General features: G+C 46.5%; 1 protein-coding gene across 1 annotated transcript; it reads right to left on the bottom strand.

Moving 5' to 3' along the window:
• Positions 1–14485: 14485 nt before the first annotated feature.
• On the bottom strand, positions 14486–15241 carry LOC115148364 (keratin-associated protein 4-6-like). Its single transcript, XM_029690274.1, has one exon. It carries the CDS (start codon positions 15239–15241, stop codon positions 14486–14488), a length of 756 nt encoding a protein of 251 aa, XP_029546134.1.
• Positions 15242–16148: the final 907 nt, after the last annotated feature.

Raw genomic sequence — 16148 nt, 5'->3', positions numbered from 1 at the left:
TTTACACACAACACACAACACACTCAGAGCTTTCTCTCTAAATGTCTCCATTATAATTTGTATAGTAGTGGTGTAAAACTTAACTCTGATTACAGTCTATATATTCTCAGGTTCAAATCCCTTATTAACTCTGATTACAGTTTTCAAAGAAAATGATTCATTCAAATCCAGTGAATCTCGTTTGATAGATTATTTGAGACCAGATGTATTTATTAACTTATCTAGTTAAATAAATGCGATATGTTGACAATGCAATAATAGCATTAAATATAAATGTTTTCTGTCTAACCACTGATTTATGAATCTGTGTAATTTCTTGCTAGTTTCTTAATTTGTCCCTTCCTATTCATCTCTTAATTCACGTTAACAGCATTTAATATAACAATAGATGAGTGTAGTGCTGGTGACTGGTGCATTGCTGAAGGGTCACAGCACAAACCTGGAATAACAGGTGTCTGTCTGTCTGTCTGTCTGTCTGTCTGTCTCTGTCTGTCTGTCTGTCTGTCTGTCTGTCTGTCTGTCTGTCTGTCTGTCTGTCTGTCTGTCTGTCTGTCTGTCTGTCTGTCTGTCTGTCTGTCTGTCTGTCTGTCTGTCTGTCTGTCTGTCTGTCTGTCTGTCTGTCTGTGTCTGTCTCTCTGCCTGTGTGTGTGTGTGTGTGTGTGTGTGTGTGTCTGTCACATCAAGGTCTCTGTGATGAGTAATTATCTCTGACCCATTATTTCAGACCAAGAGAACCTGCAAAAAGAGAAAAATCTCTCTATCCGTTCTATTGAGTTCTCCCTCCATCCATTTCTCTCTCTCTTTTTCTCTCACTCCATCAATTTTCCTTTAAAAATGATCAGGTTTGTTCTCAGCAGTGGCACACTCTCCCTTTCTCTCTGTCCCTCTCTCTCCCTGTCTCACTCTCCCTGTCTCTCTGTCTCTCCTAGGCTCTCTCTCTCCCTTTCTCTCTGTCCCTCTCTCTCCCTGTCTCTCTCTCCCTGTCTCTCTGTCCCTCTCTCTCCCTTTCTCTCTGTCCCTCTCTCTCCCGGTCTCTCGCTCCCTGTCTCTCGCTCCCTGTCTCTCTCTCCCTGTCTCTCTCTCCCTTTCTCTCTGTCCCTTTCTCTCTGTCCCTCTCTCTCCCGGTCTCTCGCTCCCTGTCTCTCGCTCCCTGTCTCTCTCTCCCTGTCTCTCTCTCCCTTTCTCTCTCTCCCTTTCTCTCTGTCCCTCTCTCTCCCGGTCTCTCTCTCCCTGTCTCTCTCTCCCTTTCTCTCTGTCCCTCTCTCTCCCTATCTCTCGCTCCCTGTCTCTCTCTCCCTGTCTCTCTCTCCCTGTCTCTCTCTCCCTGTCTCTCTCTCCCTTTCTCTCTGTCCCTCTCTCTCGCTCCCTGTCTCTCGCTCCCTGTCTCTCTCTCCCTGTCTCTCTCTCCCTGTCTCTCTCTCCCTGTCTCTCTCTCCCTGTCTCTCTCTTCCCTCTCTCTCTCCCTGTCTCTCCCTGTCTCTCTCTCTGTCTCTCCCTGTCTGTCTCTCTGTCTCTCCCTGTCTGTCTCTCTGTCTCTCCCTGTCTCTCCCTGTCTGTCTCCCTGTCTCTCCCTGTCTCTCTCTCTCTGTCTCTCCCTGTCTGTCTCTCTGTCTCTCCCTGTCTCTCTGTCTCTCCCTGTCTCTCTCTTCCCTGTCTCTCTCCCTGTCTCTCTCCCTGTCTCTCCCTGTCTGTCTCTCTGTCTCTCTGTCTCTCCCTGTCTGTCTCTCTGTCTCTCTGTCTCTCCCTGTCTGTCTCTCTGTCTCTCCCTGTCTCTCCCTGTCTGTCTCCCTGTCTCTCCCTGTCTCTCTCTCTCTGTCTCTCCCTGTCTGTCTCTCTGTCTGTCCCTGTCTCTCTCTTCCCTGTCTGTCTCTCTGTCTCTCTGTCTCTCTGTCTCTCCCTGTCTGTCTCTCTGTCTCTCCCTGTCTCTCTCTTCCCTGTCTGTCTCTCTGTCTCTCTGTCTCTCTGTCTCTCTCTGTCTCTCTGTCTCTCCCTGTCTCTCTCTCTCTGTCTCTCCCTGTCTGTCTCTCTGTCTCTCCCTGTCTCTCTCTTCCCTGTCTGTCTCTCTGTCTCTCTGTCTCCCTGTCTCTCTCTCTGTCTCTCCCTGTCTGTCTCTCTGTCTCTCCCTGTCTGTCTCTCTCTCTCCGTCTTCCCTCTCTCTTTCTATTTCACACACTGAGATTTATGGTCTTGCAGACATTGATTTTGCTGCAGCATCGCAGCGCTCAACATTTCTGATTGTTCTCATGGCGAGGAGCACACTGATTCCACAATGCGGGACATGTTGTGTGTGTGTGTGTGTGTGTGTGTGTGTGCTGGCTATGGAAACCCCCACCGCCCCTGAGCAATAACCCTAGAAATACCTTGAGAAATATGCAAATCATTGATTAGTTTGCATTGTGCTGCTACCTTGAAAGGCCTCTGAGTTGATCTCTCATTGTCCAGACAAAGAATGCAAAAACACACACATATATAATATATATATATATATATGAGGTGATGTAGGACAGAGAATAGATATAGGTGAGATAGGGATAGAGGAGAGGGGGAGAGAGGGATAGGAATAGAGGGAAGGGGATAGAGGAGAGGGTGATAGAGGAGAGGGAAGAGAGAGGGGAGGGAGAGGGAGGAGAGCAGAGGGGGAGAGAGAAGAGAAGAGAGGGTGATAGAGGAGGGAGTAGAGGAGAGGAGGGAAGAGAGGAGAGGGGGAGAGAGAGGAGGGAAGAGAGGAGAGAGGAGGGAAGAGAGGAGAGGGGGAGAGAGAGGAGGGAAGAGAGGAGAGAGGAGGGGGAGAGAGGAGGGAAGAGAGGAGAGAGGGAGAGAGGAGGGAAGAGAGGAGAGGGGGAGAGAGGAGAGCAGTTTAAACCTCTTGCGCTGCTCGCATTTGGAAGGGTTGTGTAGGTTACTTTCTAAATGTAATCCTTTATAGGTACAGTTACCTGTTGAAAACTGTAATCCGTGACGTGACTTTTAGATTACCCAAATTCAGTAACGTAATCTCATTACTTTACGCTACTTTTGGATGCCTTTCTCATTAAGCGTCATCTTCCTTCCTGTTCTCTCCTCTCCTCTCTTGTAAATCAGTCTCCTCCCTAACCCTGTCCACTCTGTTTCAGACCTGGATCAGGGGGATGAGATACACGGCACGTATTCCTAAAAACGTCTGAGTGCTGATTTAGGATCAGTTTGGTCTTTTAGATCCTATTGAATAAGATGACATGGATCTGGAACATCTGATACTAGATCAGCACTCCTCTGAGCTGATCCCAGACCAGCGGCATGAGGACAGACACACACACACACTGCTGAAGCCTTTTACCACCTCCTCTGAGCTGATCCCAGACCAGCGGCATGAGGACAGACACACACACACACACTGCTGAAGCCTTTTACCACCTCCTCTGAGCTGATCCCAGACCAGCGGCATGAGGACAGACACACACACACACTGCTGAAGCCTTTTACCACCTCCTCTGAGCTGATCCCAGACCAGCGGCATGAGGACAGACACACACACACACACTGCTGAAGCCTTTTACCACCTCCTCTGAGCTGATCCCAGACCAGCGGCTGAGGACAGACACACACACACTGCTGAGACCGATATTGACATGTAGTTTTGGTGATTAATGTATTGCTATACGCCACAGGTCAGCCGCTCTACGTGCTTGTGTGTGTGTGTGTGTGTGGGTTTGGCACAGACAGTAGAGGTAAAGATAATTCACTCAATTATATCTTACCTTTCTGTGCTAAGACGTGTAGCGTGTTGTATGTAGAATGTTATCTGCAGTGTTTTATGTTATGTTGCGCGTTATGTAGCGTGTTGTATGTACTGTTGTATGTAGCGTGTTGTATGTAGAGTGTTATATTTAACATGTTGTATGTAGCCTATTGTATGCAGTGTTATGTTGTGTAGCGTGTTGTATGTTGTATGTAGCGTGTTGTATGTAGCGTGTTGTATGTAGCGTGTTGTATGTAGCGTGTTGTATGTAGTGTTTTATGATATGTTGTGTGTTGTTATGTAGCGTCTTGTATGTACTGTTTTATGTGGTGTGTTGTATGTAGCATGTTGTATGTAGCGTGTTGTATGTAGAGTGTTAGATTTAGCATGTTGTATGCAGCATGTTGCATGCAGTGTGTTGTATGTAGCCTATTGTATGCAGTGTTATGTTGTGTAGCGTGTTGTATGTAGCGTGTGGTATACTGTGTTTTATGTAGCATGTTGTATGTAGCGTGCTGTATGTAGCATGTTGTATGCAGTGTTTTATGTATCATGTTGTATGTAACATGTTGTATGCAGGGTTTTATGATGTGTTGTGTGTTGTATGTAGAGTGTTGTATGCAGATGTGCTGTATGTAGTGTGTTATACGTAGCATGTTGTATGTAGCGTGTTGTATGTAGCCTATTGTATGCAGTGTTTTATGTTATGTATCGTGTTGTTTCTAGAGTCTGGTTATGTAGTGTTTTATGATATGTTGTATGTAGCGTGTTGTATGTAGAGTGTTAGATTCAGCATGTTGTATGCAGTGTTTTATGATGTGTTGTATGTAGTGTGTTTTATGTAGCATGTTGTATGTCGCCTATTGTATGCAGTGTTTTATGTTATGTAGCGTGTGGTATGTAGCAGGTTGTATGTAGTGTTTTGTATGCAGTGTTGTATGTAGCATGTTGTATGTAATGTTTATGTAGCATGTTATATGTAGCGTGTGGTATTTTGTGTTTTATGTAGCATGTTTTATGTATGTAGTGTGTTGTATGCAGTGTTTTATGTAGCGTGTTGTATCAAGCGTGTTGAATGTAGAGTGTTGTACATAGCATGTTGTATGTAGCGTGTTGTGTTTTATGATTTGTTGCATGTTGTATGCAGTGTTTTATGTTATGGAGCATGTTGTGTGTGTGTGTGTGTGTGTGTGTATATAGTGTGCTGTACAGTGAGGGAAAAAAGTATTTGATCCCCTGCTGATTTTGTACGTTTGCCCACTGACAAAGAAATGATCAGTCTATAATTTTAATAGTAGGTTTATTTGAGCAGTGAGAGACAGAATAACAACAAAAATATCCAGAAAAACGCATGTCAAAAATGTTATAAATTGATTTGCATTTTAATGAGGGAAATAAGTATTTGACCCCCTCTCAATCAGAAAGATTTCTGGCTCCCAGGTGTCTTTTATACAGGTAACGAGCTGAGATTAGGAGCACACTCTTAAAGGGAGTGCTCCTAATCTCAGTTTGTTACCTGTATAAAAGACATCTGTCCACAGAAGCAATCAATCAATCAGATTCCAAACTCTCCACCATGGCCAAGACCAAAGAGCTCTTCAAGGATGTCAGGGACAAGATTGTAGACCTACACAGGGCTGGAATGGGCTACAAGACCATCGCCAAGCAGCTTGGTGAGAAGGTGACAACAGTTGGTGCGATTATTCGCAAATGGAAGAAACTCAAAGAACTGTCAATATCCCTCGGCCTGGGGCTCCATGCAAGATCTCACCTCGTGGAGTTGCAATGATCATGAGAACGGTGAGGAATCAGCCCAGAACTACACGGGAGGATCTTGTCAATGATCTCAAGGCAGCTGGGACCATTGTCACCAAGAAAACAATTGGTAACACACTACGCCGTGAAGGACTGAAATCCTGCAGCGCCCGCAAGGTCCCCCTGCTCAAGAATACATATACATGCCCGTCTGAAGTTTGCCAATGAACATCTGAATGATTCAGAGGACAACTGGTGAAAGTGTTGTGGTCAGATGAGACCAAAATGGAGCTCTTTGACATCAACTCAACTCGCCGTGTTTGGAGGAGGAGGAATGCTGCCTATGACCCCAAGAACACCATCTCCACCGTCAAACATGGAGGTGGAAACATTATGCTTTGGGGGTGTTTTTCTGCTAAGGGAACAGAACAACTTCACCACATCAAAGGGACGATGGACAGGGCCGTGTACTGTCAAATCTTGGGTGAGAACCTCCTTCCCTCAGCCAGGGCATTGAAAATGGGTCGTGGATGGGTATTCCAGCATGACAATGACCCAAAACACACGGCCAAGGCAACAAAGGAGTGGCTCAAGAAGAAGCACATTAAGGTCCTGGAGTGGCCTAGCCAGTCTCCAGACCTTAATCCCGTAGAAAATCTGTGGAGGGAGCTGAAGGTTCGAGTTGCCAAACGTCAGCCTCGAAACCTTAATGACTTGGAGAAGATCTGCAAAAGGAGTGGGACAAAATCCCTCCTGAGATGCGTGCAAACCTGGTGGCCAACTACAAGAAACGTCTGACCTCTGTGATTGCCAACAAGGGTTTTGCCACCAAGTACTAAGTCATGTTTTGCAGAGGGGTCAAATACTTATTTCCCTCATTAAAATGCAAATCATTTTATAACATTTTTGATATGCGTTTTTCTCAATTTTTTTGTTGTTGTTATTCTGTCTCTCACTGTTCAAATAAACCTACCATTAAAATTATAGACTGATCATTTCTTTGTAAGTGGGCAAACGTACAAAATCAGCAGGGGATCAAATACTTTTTTCCCCCCACTGTATGCAGTGTTTTATGTAGCATGTTGTATGTAGTGTTTTGTATGCAGTGTTGTATGTAGCATGTTGTATGTAATGTTTATGTAGCATGTTGTATGTAGTGTTTTATGTAGCATGTTGTATGTAGTGTTTTATGTTATGTAGTGTGTTGTTTTCAGTTGTTTTTTTGTTTGCAGTTGTAATTGTTGTGACCCGCGGGTTAAAGGAATGTTTTCATTCTACCTGTCAGCTGTGGGTATCTGACTCGATACGGGACAATGTTCCCTTTAACATGAGCGCTGGCTCTCTGCTCCCTGTATTCAACTTCACTCAATTTCCTAGTTTCTCCCCTTAGTTATTAACACTGTCAGCGTTTCCCTTTACTGTGGGAATTGTGGTCACTGTGTGGGAATTGTGATCGAATCAACGCCACTTTCAATGACATACCGAAACAAAACGAACTATGCAAGATAGGCAGAACGCATTGGAGTAGGACATACTCTATACAGACATACTCTATACAGACATACACTATACAGACATACTCTACACAGACATACTCTATACAGACATACTCAATACAGACATACTCTATAACTCTACACAGACATGCTCTATACAGGCATACTCTATACAGACATACTCTATACAGACATACTCTACACAGAACAAGATGCACTTGTTTTGAGATAAAAGCAAGACCTTCTGTACATGTAGCCATGTGTGCACATTTGTTCATATCCTTTGCCAGTCAGTGAGTTTTTAGCCCAGTTATAGATCATTTGTAGTCATCAAAAGGGGAGTGACTGCGTCATACAAGAGTCAGGTAAATAGTTTTTTTTTATCTTAAAGAGGCATTGTTGTATTTTAGTAGCCAATAGGCAGAGGGTAACATCATTTGTCTGATTCTCTGTAATAATGGTGTGGGAATAATAATGCATTTTATTTTGTAACGGGGTTTCTTGCATCAAACAGCACAACAACATTTTCAGTCCTTGTCTGAAGGACATCAAATCAAATGTATTTATAAAGCCCTTCTTACATCAGCTGATATCTCAAAGTGCTGTACAGAAACCCAGCCTAAAACCCCAAACAGCAAGCAATGCAGGGGTAGAAGCACGGTGGCTAGGAAAAACTTCCTAGAAAGGCCAGAACCTAGGAAGAAACCTAGAGAGGAACCAGGCTATGAGGGGTGGCCAGTCCTCTTTTGGCTGTGCCAGGTGGAGATTATAATAGTACATGGCCAAGACGTGGATAAACAGGTTAATGCCAAGCTCTGCATGTTTTTCTTCACACGCCTCATGGAATGTAGGTCTACATTGAACACCACACATTGGCTGCCACTGTAGGCTGAATGATAGAACAACTATTTCCATGTTAAAATGTTATGGGATGCATTTTCTTCACTCTGGTAGGCCTACATTATGATCAAATAGCAACAGTAGCCTACTTGACCACTGTTAAAACTGTAACTTAAAGCTGGTACAGCCTCAGTGTTCACAGTAAATACTGGATGGGAGTTTACCAGAATTTTCAACGTTTGCGCTCAGCAGACGTGAAATTTGCTCAGTGCCGAAAACAATTAGAGAGAACATTGGGGTCTGGGGTTCATGCTTCTTGATCAATGTATCTTTATGTTTTGTGGTTTAGTTCTCCTTACTTCACTCTCTCACTGTAGATTGACTTTGTCTCTGTCTCTCTGTCTCTCTGTCTCTCTGTCTCTCTCTCTCTCTCTCTCTCCTCTCTCTCCTCTCTCTCTCTCTCTCTCTCTCTCTCCTCTCTCTCTCTCTCTCTCTCTCTCCTCTCTCTCTCTCTCTCTCTCTTTTTATTTATTATATATATATATATATATATATATATATATATCAGACTATCCATGGTCATAAGGGTCCCATCACAGCGATGTCATTTGCTCCAGACGGGAGGTACCTGGCCACCTATTCTAACACGGACAGCCACATCTCCTTCTGGCAGGTCTGCACACAATGCATGCAAGCCCACTCGCACACACACACCACGCAGACACACACACACACCCTGCAGACACATACACACACACACCATGCAGACACATACATACACACACACCATGCAGACACACACACACACACACCATGCAGACACACACACACCCTGCAGACACACACACACACACCACGCAGACACATACACACACACACACACTATGCAGACACATACACACCACGCAGACACACACACACACACACACACACACACACACACCACGCAGACACATACACACCACGCAGACACACACACACACACACACACACACACACACACACACACCACGCAGACACATACACACCACGCAGACACACACACACACACACACACACCCTGCAGACACATACACACACACACACCATGCAGACACACACACACACACACACCATGCAGACACATACACACACACACACACACACACACACACACACACACACACACACACACACACACACACACACCACGCAGGCTCATACACACTTTTCCTTCCTAGAAGATAGTGGAGGGACACAGCCTTAATGGCCCCCAGTGAGAGGTAGTTGAGGCCTGCTCCAGTCTGTCCTGTTTCCTGTACTAGTAGTACACACACAGCCCGGCAGTCTCCTGTCCTGTTACCAGCAGCAAGTAGCCCTGTCTGAGAGGAGGGGGGAGAGGGGAGGGGAGGGGAGGAGAGAGAGAGGGAGGGGAGAGAGGAGAGGGGAAAATAGCAGAGGGGAGGAGAGGGGAAGAGAGGGGAAGAGGAGAGGGGAAGAGGAGAGGAGAGGAGAGGAGAGGAGAGCCTAAAACCCCTGACAGTGAGGAGTGTAAACCATGGCTCCCTGTCTGCCTTTCTGTCGGACTCACGGACAGTCGGCTACAGTGGTAATGAGCTAGGAGACGGTCTGCCGCTCTCCTGGACACGCTGCCGGCCTGGGGTCTAGATCTGGAGCCCCCTGCGCCATGGCAGGATGTCTGCCTGTACTCACTGAGGGAGGGATAGGGTTGCTCCGGTTTTAACACAGCCCCTCTCAGCCCCCTCTCACCCCTCTCAGCCCCTCACAGCCTCTCTCAGCCTCCTCTCAGCCTCTCTCAGCCCCTCTCAGCCTCTCTCAGCCCCTCTCAGCCCCTCTCAGCCCCTCTCAGCCCTCTCTCAGCCCCTCTCAGCCTCTCTCAGCCCCTCTCAGCCCCTCTCAGCCTCTCTCAGCCCCTCTCAGCCTCTCTCAGCCCCTCTCAGCCCCTCTCAGCCTCTCTCAGACCTAGCTCAAATTCACAACATTTCTTCACATTTGGATCAATGCCTTTTCAGTTTTTTTCCCACAGACCAAACTGCACTATGAGCTGTGTGTGTGTCTTGATGGGGAGGGAGGTTTAAATGTGTTTCTAGAAGTGTGTCTTCTTTATCACCGATATCTGTCCCCTAAATTTACCGTCACAAGCTATCATGCTATGTGTATGACGTGTAGGTCGTGGAATAAGAGGTTATCTCTTTGAATGATAGTTTGTTATGTTGTGCTGAAATATAGCTATATCTACTGTCTCTACTGTAACCCCTCCTGTCCTCCTTTCTCCGCACATCTGTTCTGGTTTTTCTTTCTTTCTTTCTTTCTTTCTTTCTTTCTTTCTTTCTAGATGAATGGGCAGTATTGGCATGCTGAACTCTACCCCCCCCCAGCTGAAGTGCATCAAGACCTACCAGGTCCCCCCGGTGCAGCCTGCCTCTCCTGGCTCTCAGAACGGCCTGAAGCTGGCCCGCCTTATCTGGACCTCCAAACGGAACGTCATCCTCATGGCCCACGGCGGCAAGGAGCACCGCTTCGTAGTCTGAGGGGTCAGGAGTTCAAGGTTAAAGGTCACCGCCGGGGGGGGGGGGGGGGGGGGGTCAACCAATAACCACACCCAGGAAGGAATGAAGAGAAGGCTGTGCACTAATTGTTTACCTTGTTTAGTATTACTACCATTTTTATTTCTCTGTTATTTACACGGTTGTCCCCCATTCTCTTTTATCAACTTGTTGTTGTTCCTCTCCTCCCCAGACATTTCCTTTCCTCTGTTAGTCAAAGAGAAACAATACTAGTGTTGCTGTCTAGTTAGTCTTGGTCTTTTCAAAGCCCTTGGTGTAATGATTCGGCCTCTAGATGTACACCTTTCACATAAGAAGTCGGTGTGTGTGTGTGTGAGAGAGGTGTCAGGTGTGAAAGGTGTGTGTGTGTGTGTGTGTGTGTGTGTGGGGGGGTTACGCTTTTATCTTCTAAACTGCACCAAGCATCTCAGCCATGTGTTAAATAGCACCCCCCCCCCCCCCCCCCCGCTCACCTCTACATCACCTGACAATCACACATTTACACATGAACACTTTACCAAGCCGTGCGCACAAGGACACGAACCCCTCGTCTTTTCCCCCCTACCCTCCAAATGTTCATATTACACCCCCAAAGAGAGAGGTTCAGAACATATCACTGCTAGGTCCTAGAGGGAGATGATATCTTATGGACAATACTTGCTCTGTCTGTCTTGTTTATTTTCCCTTGGATACTGAATAGAATAATGTTACAGTTGAAGTCGGAAGTGTACATACTCTTAGGTTGGAGTCATTAAAACTCGTTTTTCAACCACTCCACAAATTTCTTGTTAACAAACTATAGTTTTGGCAAGTCGGTTAGGACATCTACTTTGTGCATGACACAAGTAATTTTTCCAACAATTGTTTACAGACAGAATATTTCACTTATAATTCACTGTATCACAATTCCAGTGGGTCAGAAGTTTACATACACTAAGTTGACTGTGCCTTTAAACAGCTTGGAAAATTCCAGAAAATGATGTCATGGCTTTAGAAGCTTCTGACATTATTTGAGTCAATTGGAGGTGTACCTGTGGATATATTTCAAGGCCTACCTTCAAACTCAGTGCCTCTTTGCTTGACATCATGGGAAAATCAAAAGAAATCAGCCAAGACCTCAGAAAAATAATTGTATACCTCCACAAGTCTGGTTCATCCTTGGGAGCAATTTCCATCTGTACAAACAATAGTACGCAATTATAAACACCATGGGATCACACAGCCGTCATACCGCTCAGGAAGGAGACGTGTTTTGTCTCCTAGAGATGAACGTACTTTGGTGTGAAAAGTGCAAATCAATCCCAGAACAACAACAAAAAACCTTGTAAAGATGCTGGAGGAAACAGGTACAAAAGTATCTATATCCACAGTAAAACCAGTCCTATATCGACATAACCTGAAAGGCCGCTCAGCAAGGAAGAAGCCACTGCTCCAAAAACCTCCATTAAAAAAGCCAGACTACAGTTTGCAACTGCACATGGGGACAAAGATCATACTTTTTGGAGAAATGTGTCTGGTCTGATGAAACACAAATAGAACTGTTTGGCCATAATGACCATCGTTATGTTTGGAGGAAAAAAGGGGACGCTTGCAAGCCGAAGAACACCGTGAAGCACGGGTGGCAGCATCATGTTGTGGGGGTGCTTTGCTGCAGGAGGGACTGGTGCACTTCACAAAATAGATGGCATCATGAGGCAGGAAAATGATGTGGATATATTGAAGCAACATCTCAAGACATCAGTCAGGAAGTTAAAGCTTGGTCACAAATGGGTCTTCCAACTGGACAATGACCCCAAGCATACTTCCAAAGTTGTGGCAAAATGGATTAAGGACAACAAAGTCAAGGTATTGGAATGGCCAACACAAGCCCTGACCTCAATCCTACAGAAAATTTGTGGGCAGAACTGAAAAAGTGTGTGCGAGCAAGGAGGCCTACAAACCTGACTCAGTTACACCAGTTTTGTCAGGAGCAATGGGCCAAAATTCACCCAACTTTTTGTGGGAAGCTTCTGGAAGGCTACCTGAAAAGTTTGACCCAAGTTAAACAATTTAAAGGCAATGCTACCAAATACTAATTGAGTGTATGTAAACTTCTGACCCACTGGGAATGTGATGATGAAAGAATGATGAAAGAAATAAAAGCTGAAATAAATCATTCTCTCTACTATTATTCTGACATTTTACATTCTTAAAATTAAGTGGTGATCCTAACTGACCTAAGACAGGGCGTTTTTACTAGGATTAAATGTCAGGAATTGTGAAAACTGAGTTTAAATGTATTTGGCTACGATGTATGTAAACTTCCGACTTATTAGGCTCTGAGATACTGTTATTAATATATATATATATATATTGAGTCAATGGCTGGCAGCAGGTTACGAGTTTTGTTAGGGTCACTGTGAGTTCCCTGCTCTGCTGCTGCTGAACTTCCTGCCCACTCCTCTCCTCTCCACCTCCTCCTCTCCTCTCCTCTCCTCTCCACCGCCTCCTCTCCTCTCCAGCTCCTCATCGCCGCTCCTGTCAAGTTCCTTTCATTAGCAGTGTAAAAGCTTCTAACGCCAGAGAACACCTTCAAGCCCAAGCGTGTCAAAGCTTTTCACAAGTTCTCTCCACAAAAAAAAGTAAATTTTTCCACAATCTTGTCAGACAACATTTGAAGGCCTTGACTTACTTCCCTCCAGTCAAGCAACCTTGCAATATCTTAATCTCTTTCTCCTCTGTCCACTGTAATAGCTTCAGAAAATGTGTTTTTGGCAGTTTCTCAGCGAGGGAAAAAAAAAAGATTGAAAGAGAGGAAAGTAAGTCAGAATGAATGAGAGGTAAGAGGTTGACTGGCAGTGATTCAGTCTTGGGTTCTGTTTTTCTTTCAGACTTCCAAGCCTACATTATGTTATTATTTCAAAACAAGATGAATGGGACATCTCAATGTCACCTTGGGGGGGGGGGGAATCTCCCCTGTTATAACACTGTTATAACACTCCCCTGTTATAACACTGCTTTATGAAACAGAGCTGCTATCTCTGTCTTTATTTACATGGGTGGTGTCTAACCTGGGTGGTAACTAGCCTGGGTGATATCTCACCTGGGTGGTAACTCGCCTGGGTGGTAACTCGCCTGGGTGGTAACTATCCTGGGTGATATCTCACCTGGGGGGTAATTAACCTGGGTGGTAACTCGCCTGGGTGGTAACTCGCCTGGGTGGTAACTCGCCTGGGTGGTAACTAACCAGGGTGGTAACTAGCCTGGGTGGTAATTAACCTGGGTGGTATCGAACCAGGGTGGTAACGAACCAGGGTGGTAATTAACCTGGGTGGTAACGAACCAGGGTGGTAACGAACCAGGGTGGTAACTCACCTGGGTGGTATCTAACCTGGGTGGTAATTAACCTGGGTGGTAACTCGCCTGGGTGGTAACTAGCCTGGGTGGGAATTAACTTGGGTGGTAATTAACCTGGGTGGTAACTCGTCAGGGTGGTAACTAACCAGGGAGAGAGACAGACATCCATTCCATTCCAAGACTGGTACCTGAATATATCTCCTGGCCCTGCTGTGCTCGGCTGCGTTAAGGTGTAGGGTGAAGTTGTCCCTAGAAGCTGATCTTGGGTCAGATGTGCATTTTCCCCACTAATGGTTAAGGTTAGGATAGGGGAAGGGGAAGCTGATTCTAGATCTGTACCTATGGGTAACTTTAGAAGGACTGCTCTTTTAGTGTCCTTCTACAGCAGAGGTACTCAGCTCTTATCCTTAGAGGTCCAGAGCCTGCTGGTTTCCGTGTTGTACCTGATAATTAATTGCACACACTGATTTTAAAAAACGCAGTAGAACTGGCTTCTAGGTCCAGAGTTGAGTTTGAGGGCTGGTGAGGATTCTAGCTACAACCTTGCCATGCAGTATAATGAACTCCCACCAATACAATGTTTGTTTACATGGAGAAGTCGTTATGTGTGTGTGTGTGTGTTGGAGACCAGGGCGGTACTGGTCCCTGGCAGGACCCCCTCTTTAAGCAGATTAGGGTACTGGTCCCTGGCAGGACCCCCTCTTTAAGGGGATTAGGGTACTGGTCCCTGGCAGGACCCCCTCTTTAAGCAGATTAGGGTACTGGTCCCTGGCAGGACCCCCTCTTTAAGCAGATTAGGGTACTGGTCCCTGGCAGGACCCCCTCTTTAAGCAGATTAGGGTACTGGTCCCTGGCAGGACCCCCTCTTTAAGGGGATTAGGGTACTGGTCCCTGGCCGGGCAGCAGTAGACCATGCAGCAGTAGACCGGGCAGCAGTAGACCGGGCAGCAGTAGACCGGGCAGCAGTAGACCGGCCAGCAGTAGACCGGGCAGCAGTAGACCGGGCAGCAATAGACCGGGCAGCAGTACACCAGGCAGCAGTACACCAGGCAGCAATAGACCGGGCAGCAGTAGACCGGGCAGCATAACACCAGGCAGCAATAGACCGGGCAGCAGTACACCAGGCAGCAGTAGACCGGGCAGCAATAGACCGGGCAGCAGTAGACCGGGCAGCAGTACACCAGGCAGCAGTACACCAGGCAGCAATAGACCGGGCAGCAGTAGACCGGGCAGCAGTACACCGGGCAGCAGTAGACCGGGCAGCAGTAGACCGGGCAGCAGTAGACCGGGCAGCAGTAGACCGGGCAGCAGTAGACCGGGCAGCAGTAGACCTGGCAGCAGTAGACCTGGCAGCAGTAGACCTGGCAGCAGTAGACCGGGCAGCAGTAGACCGGGCAGCAGTAGACCTGGCAGCAGTAGACCGGGCAGCAGTAGACCGGGCAGCAGTACACCAGGGTGGTTGTAAGCAACAGTGCAGTGGGGATACCTGCTGGGCGCCCGGCCTGTCTGTTTGAGACTTGAGTGACATTTACCCAGACATAAAGAACCATGCGTTTTAGATTTGTTATTTTTTTAAATAGAGAGGATCAAGTAATGTATTTTCTTATTAGACACTTTATGTTTATCTCCAATATAGATTTTAAAAGCTGAAAGTAAAGTTTGCCACCTGAAGTTTATGCAATGTGCTCCTCAGACTTGAAGACAGAGAGGATGGTGATGATGATGATGATGGTGATGGTGATGATGTGTATCGAGCTACATTGTTTCCTAAATGTTACACATTCTGTGAATTTCTCCCTACTCCCATGAATGCTATTTTTTACAATCCAATTCTTCATTTATTTTTTTTAATTCATGAATGTATAATATAAATGTATCTGTATTCATTTATATTCTTCTGTGTTACCAGACAAAAGGGAGATTTCAGTTCTGCTAATAACACAAGATGAATCTGAGCTACAGAATATAACTAACACAGGTCTGCCCCACCTCTTCTCCCTCCCCCTCCTTCTCTCTTCTCCCTCCCCCCTCCTTCTCTCTTCTCCCTCCCCCCTCCTTCTCTCTTCTCCCTCCCCCCTCCTTCTCTCTTCTCCCTCCCCCCTCCTTCTCTCTTCTCCCTCCCCCCTCCTTCTCTCTTCTCCCTCCCCCTCCTTCATCCTCTTCTCCCCCTCCCTCTACCCCCTCCTCCTCTCTCTTCTACCTCCCCCCGCCTCTCTCTTCTCCTTCTCCACCCTCCTTCCTCTCCCCTCCCCCCCTCCTCGCTCTTCTTCTCCTCCCCCCTCCTTCTCTCTCTCCCTCCCCCCTCCTTATCTCTTCTCCCTCTCTCCCTCCCCCTCCTCTCTCTTCTCCCCCCCCCTCCCTTCCTCTCTTCTCCCTCCCCCTCCTTCTCTCTTCTCCCCTCCTTCTCTCTTCTCCCTCCCCCTCCTTCTCTCTTCTCCCCCTCCTTCTCTCTTCTCC

Source organism: Salmo trutta, chromosome 15, assembly GCF_901001165.1.
Source record: "Salmo trutta chromosome 15, fSalTru1.1, whole genome shotgun sequence".
In the NCBI taxonomy this organism is placed as follows: Eukaryota; Metazoa; Chordata; class Actinopteri; order Salmoniformes; family Salmonidae; genus Salmo; species Salmo trutta.
The sequence above is the reverse complement of the archived record's forward strand: the minus strand, read 5'-3'. Positions and strand labels throughout refer to the sequence as shown.

Coding starts and splice junctions, on each gene's coding strand:
- LOC115148364 (XM_029690274.1), bottom strand. CDS start 15,241: ATGGTTCTTTATGTCTGGGTAAATGTCACTCAAGTCTCAAACAGACAG.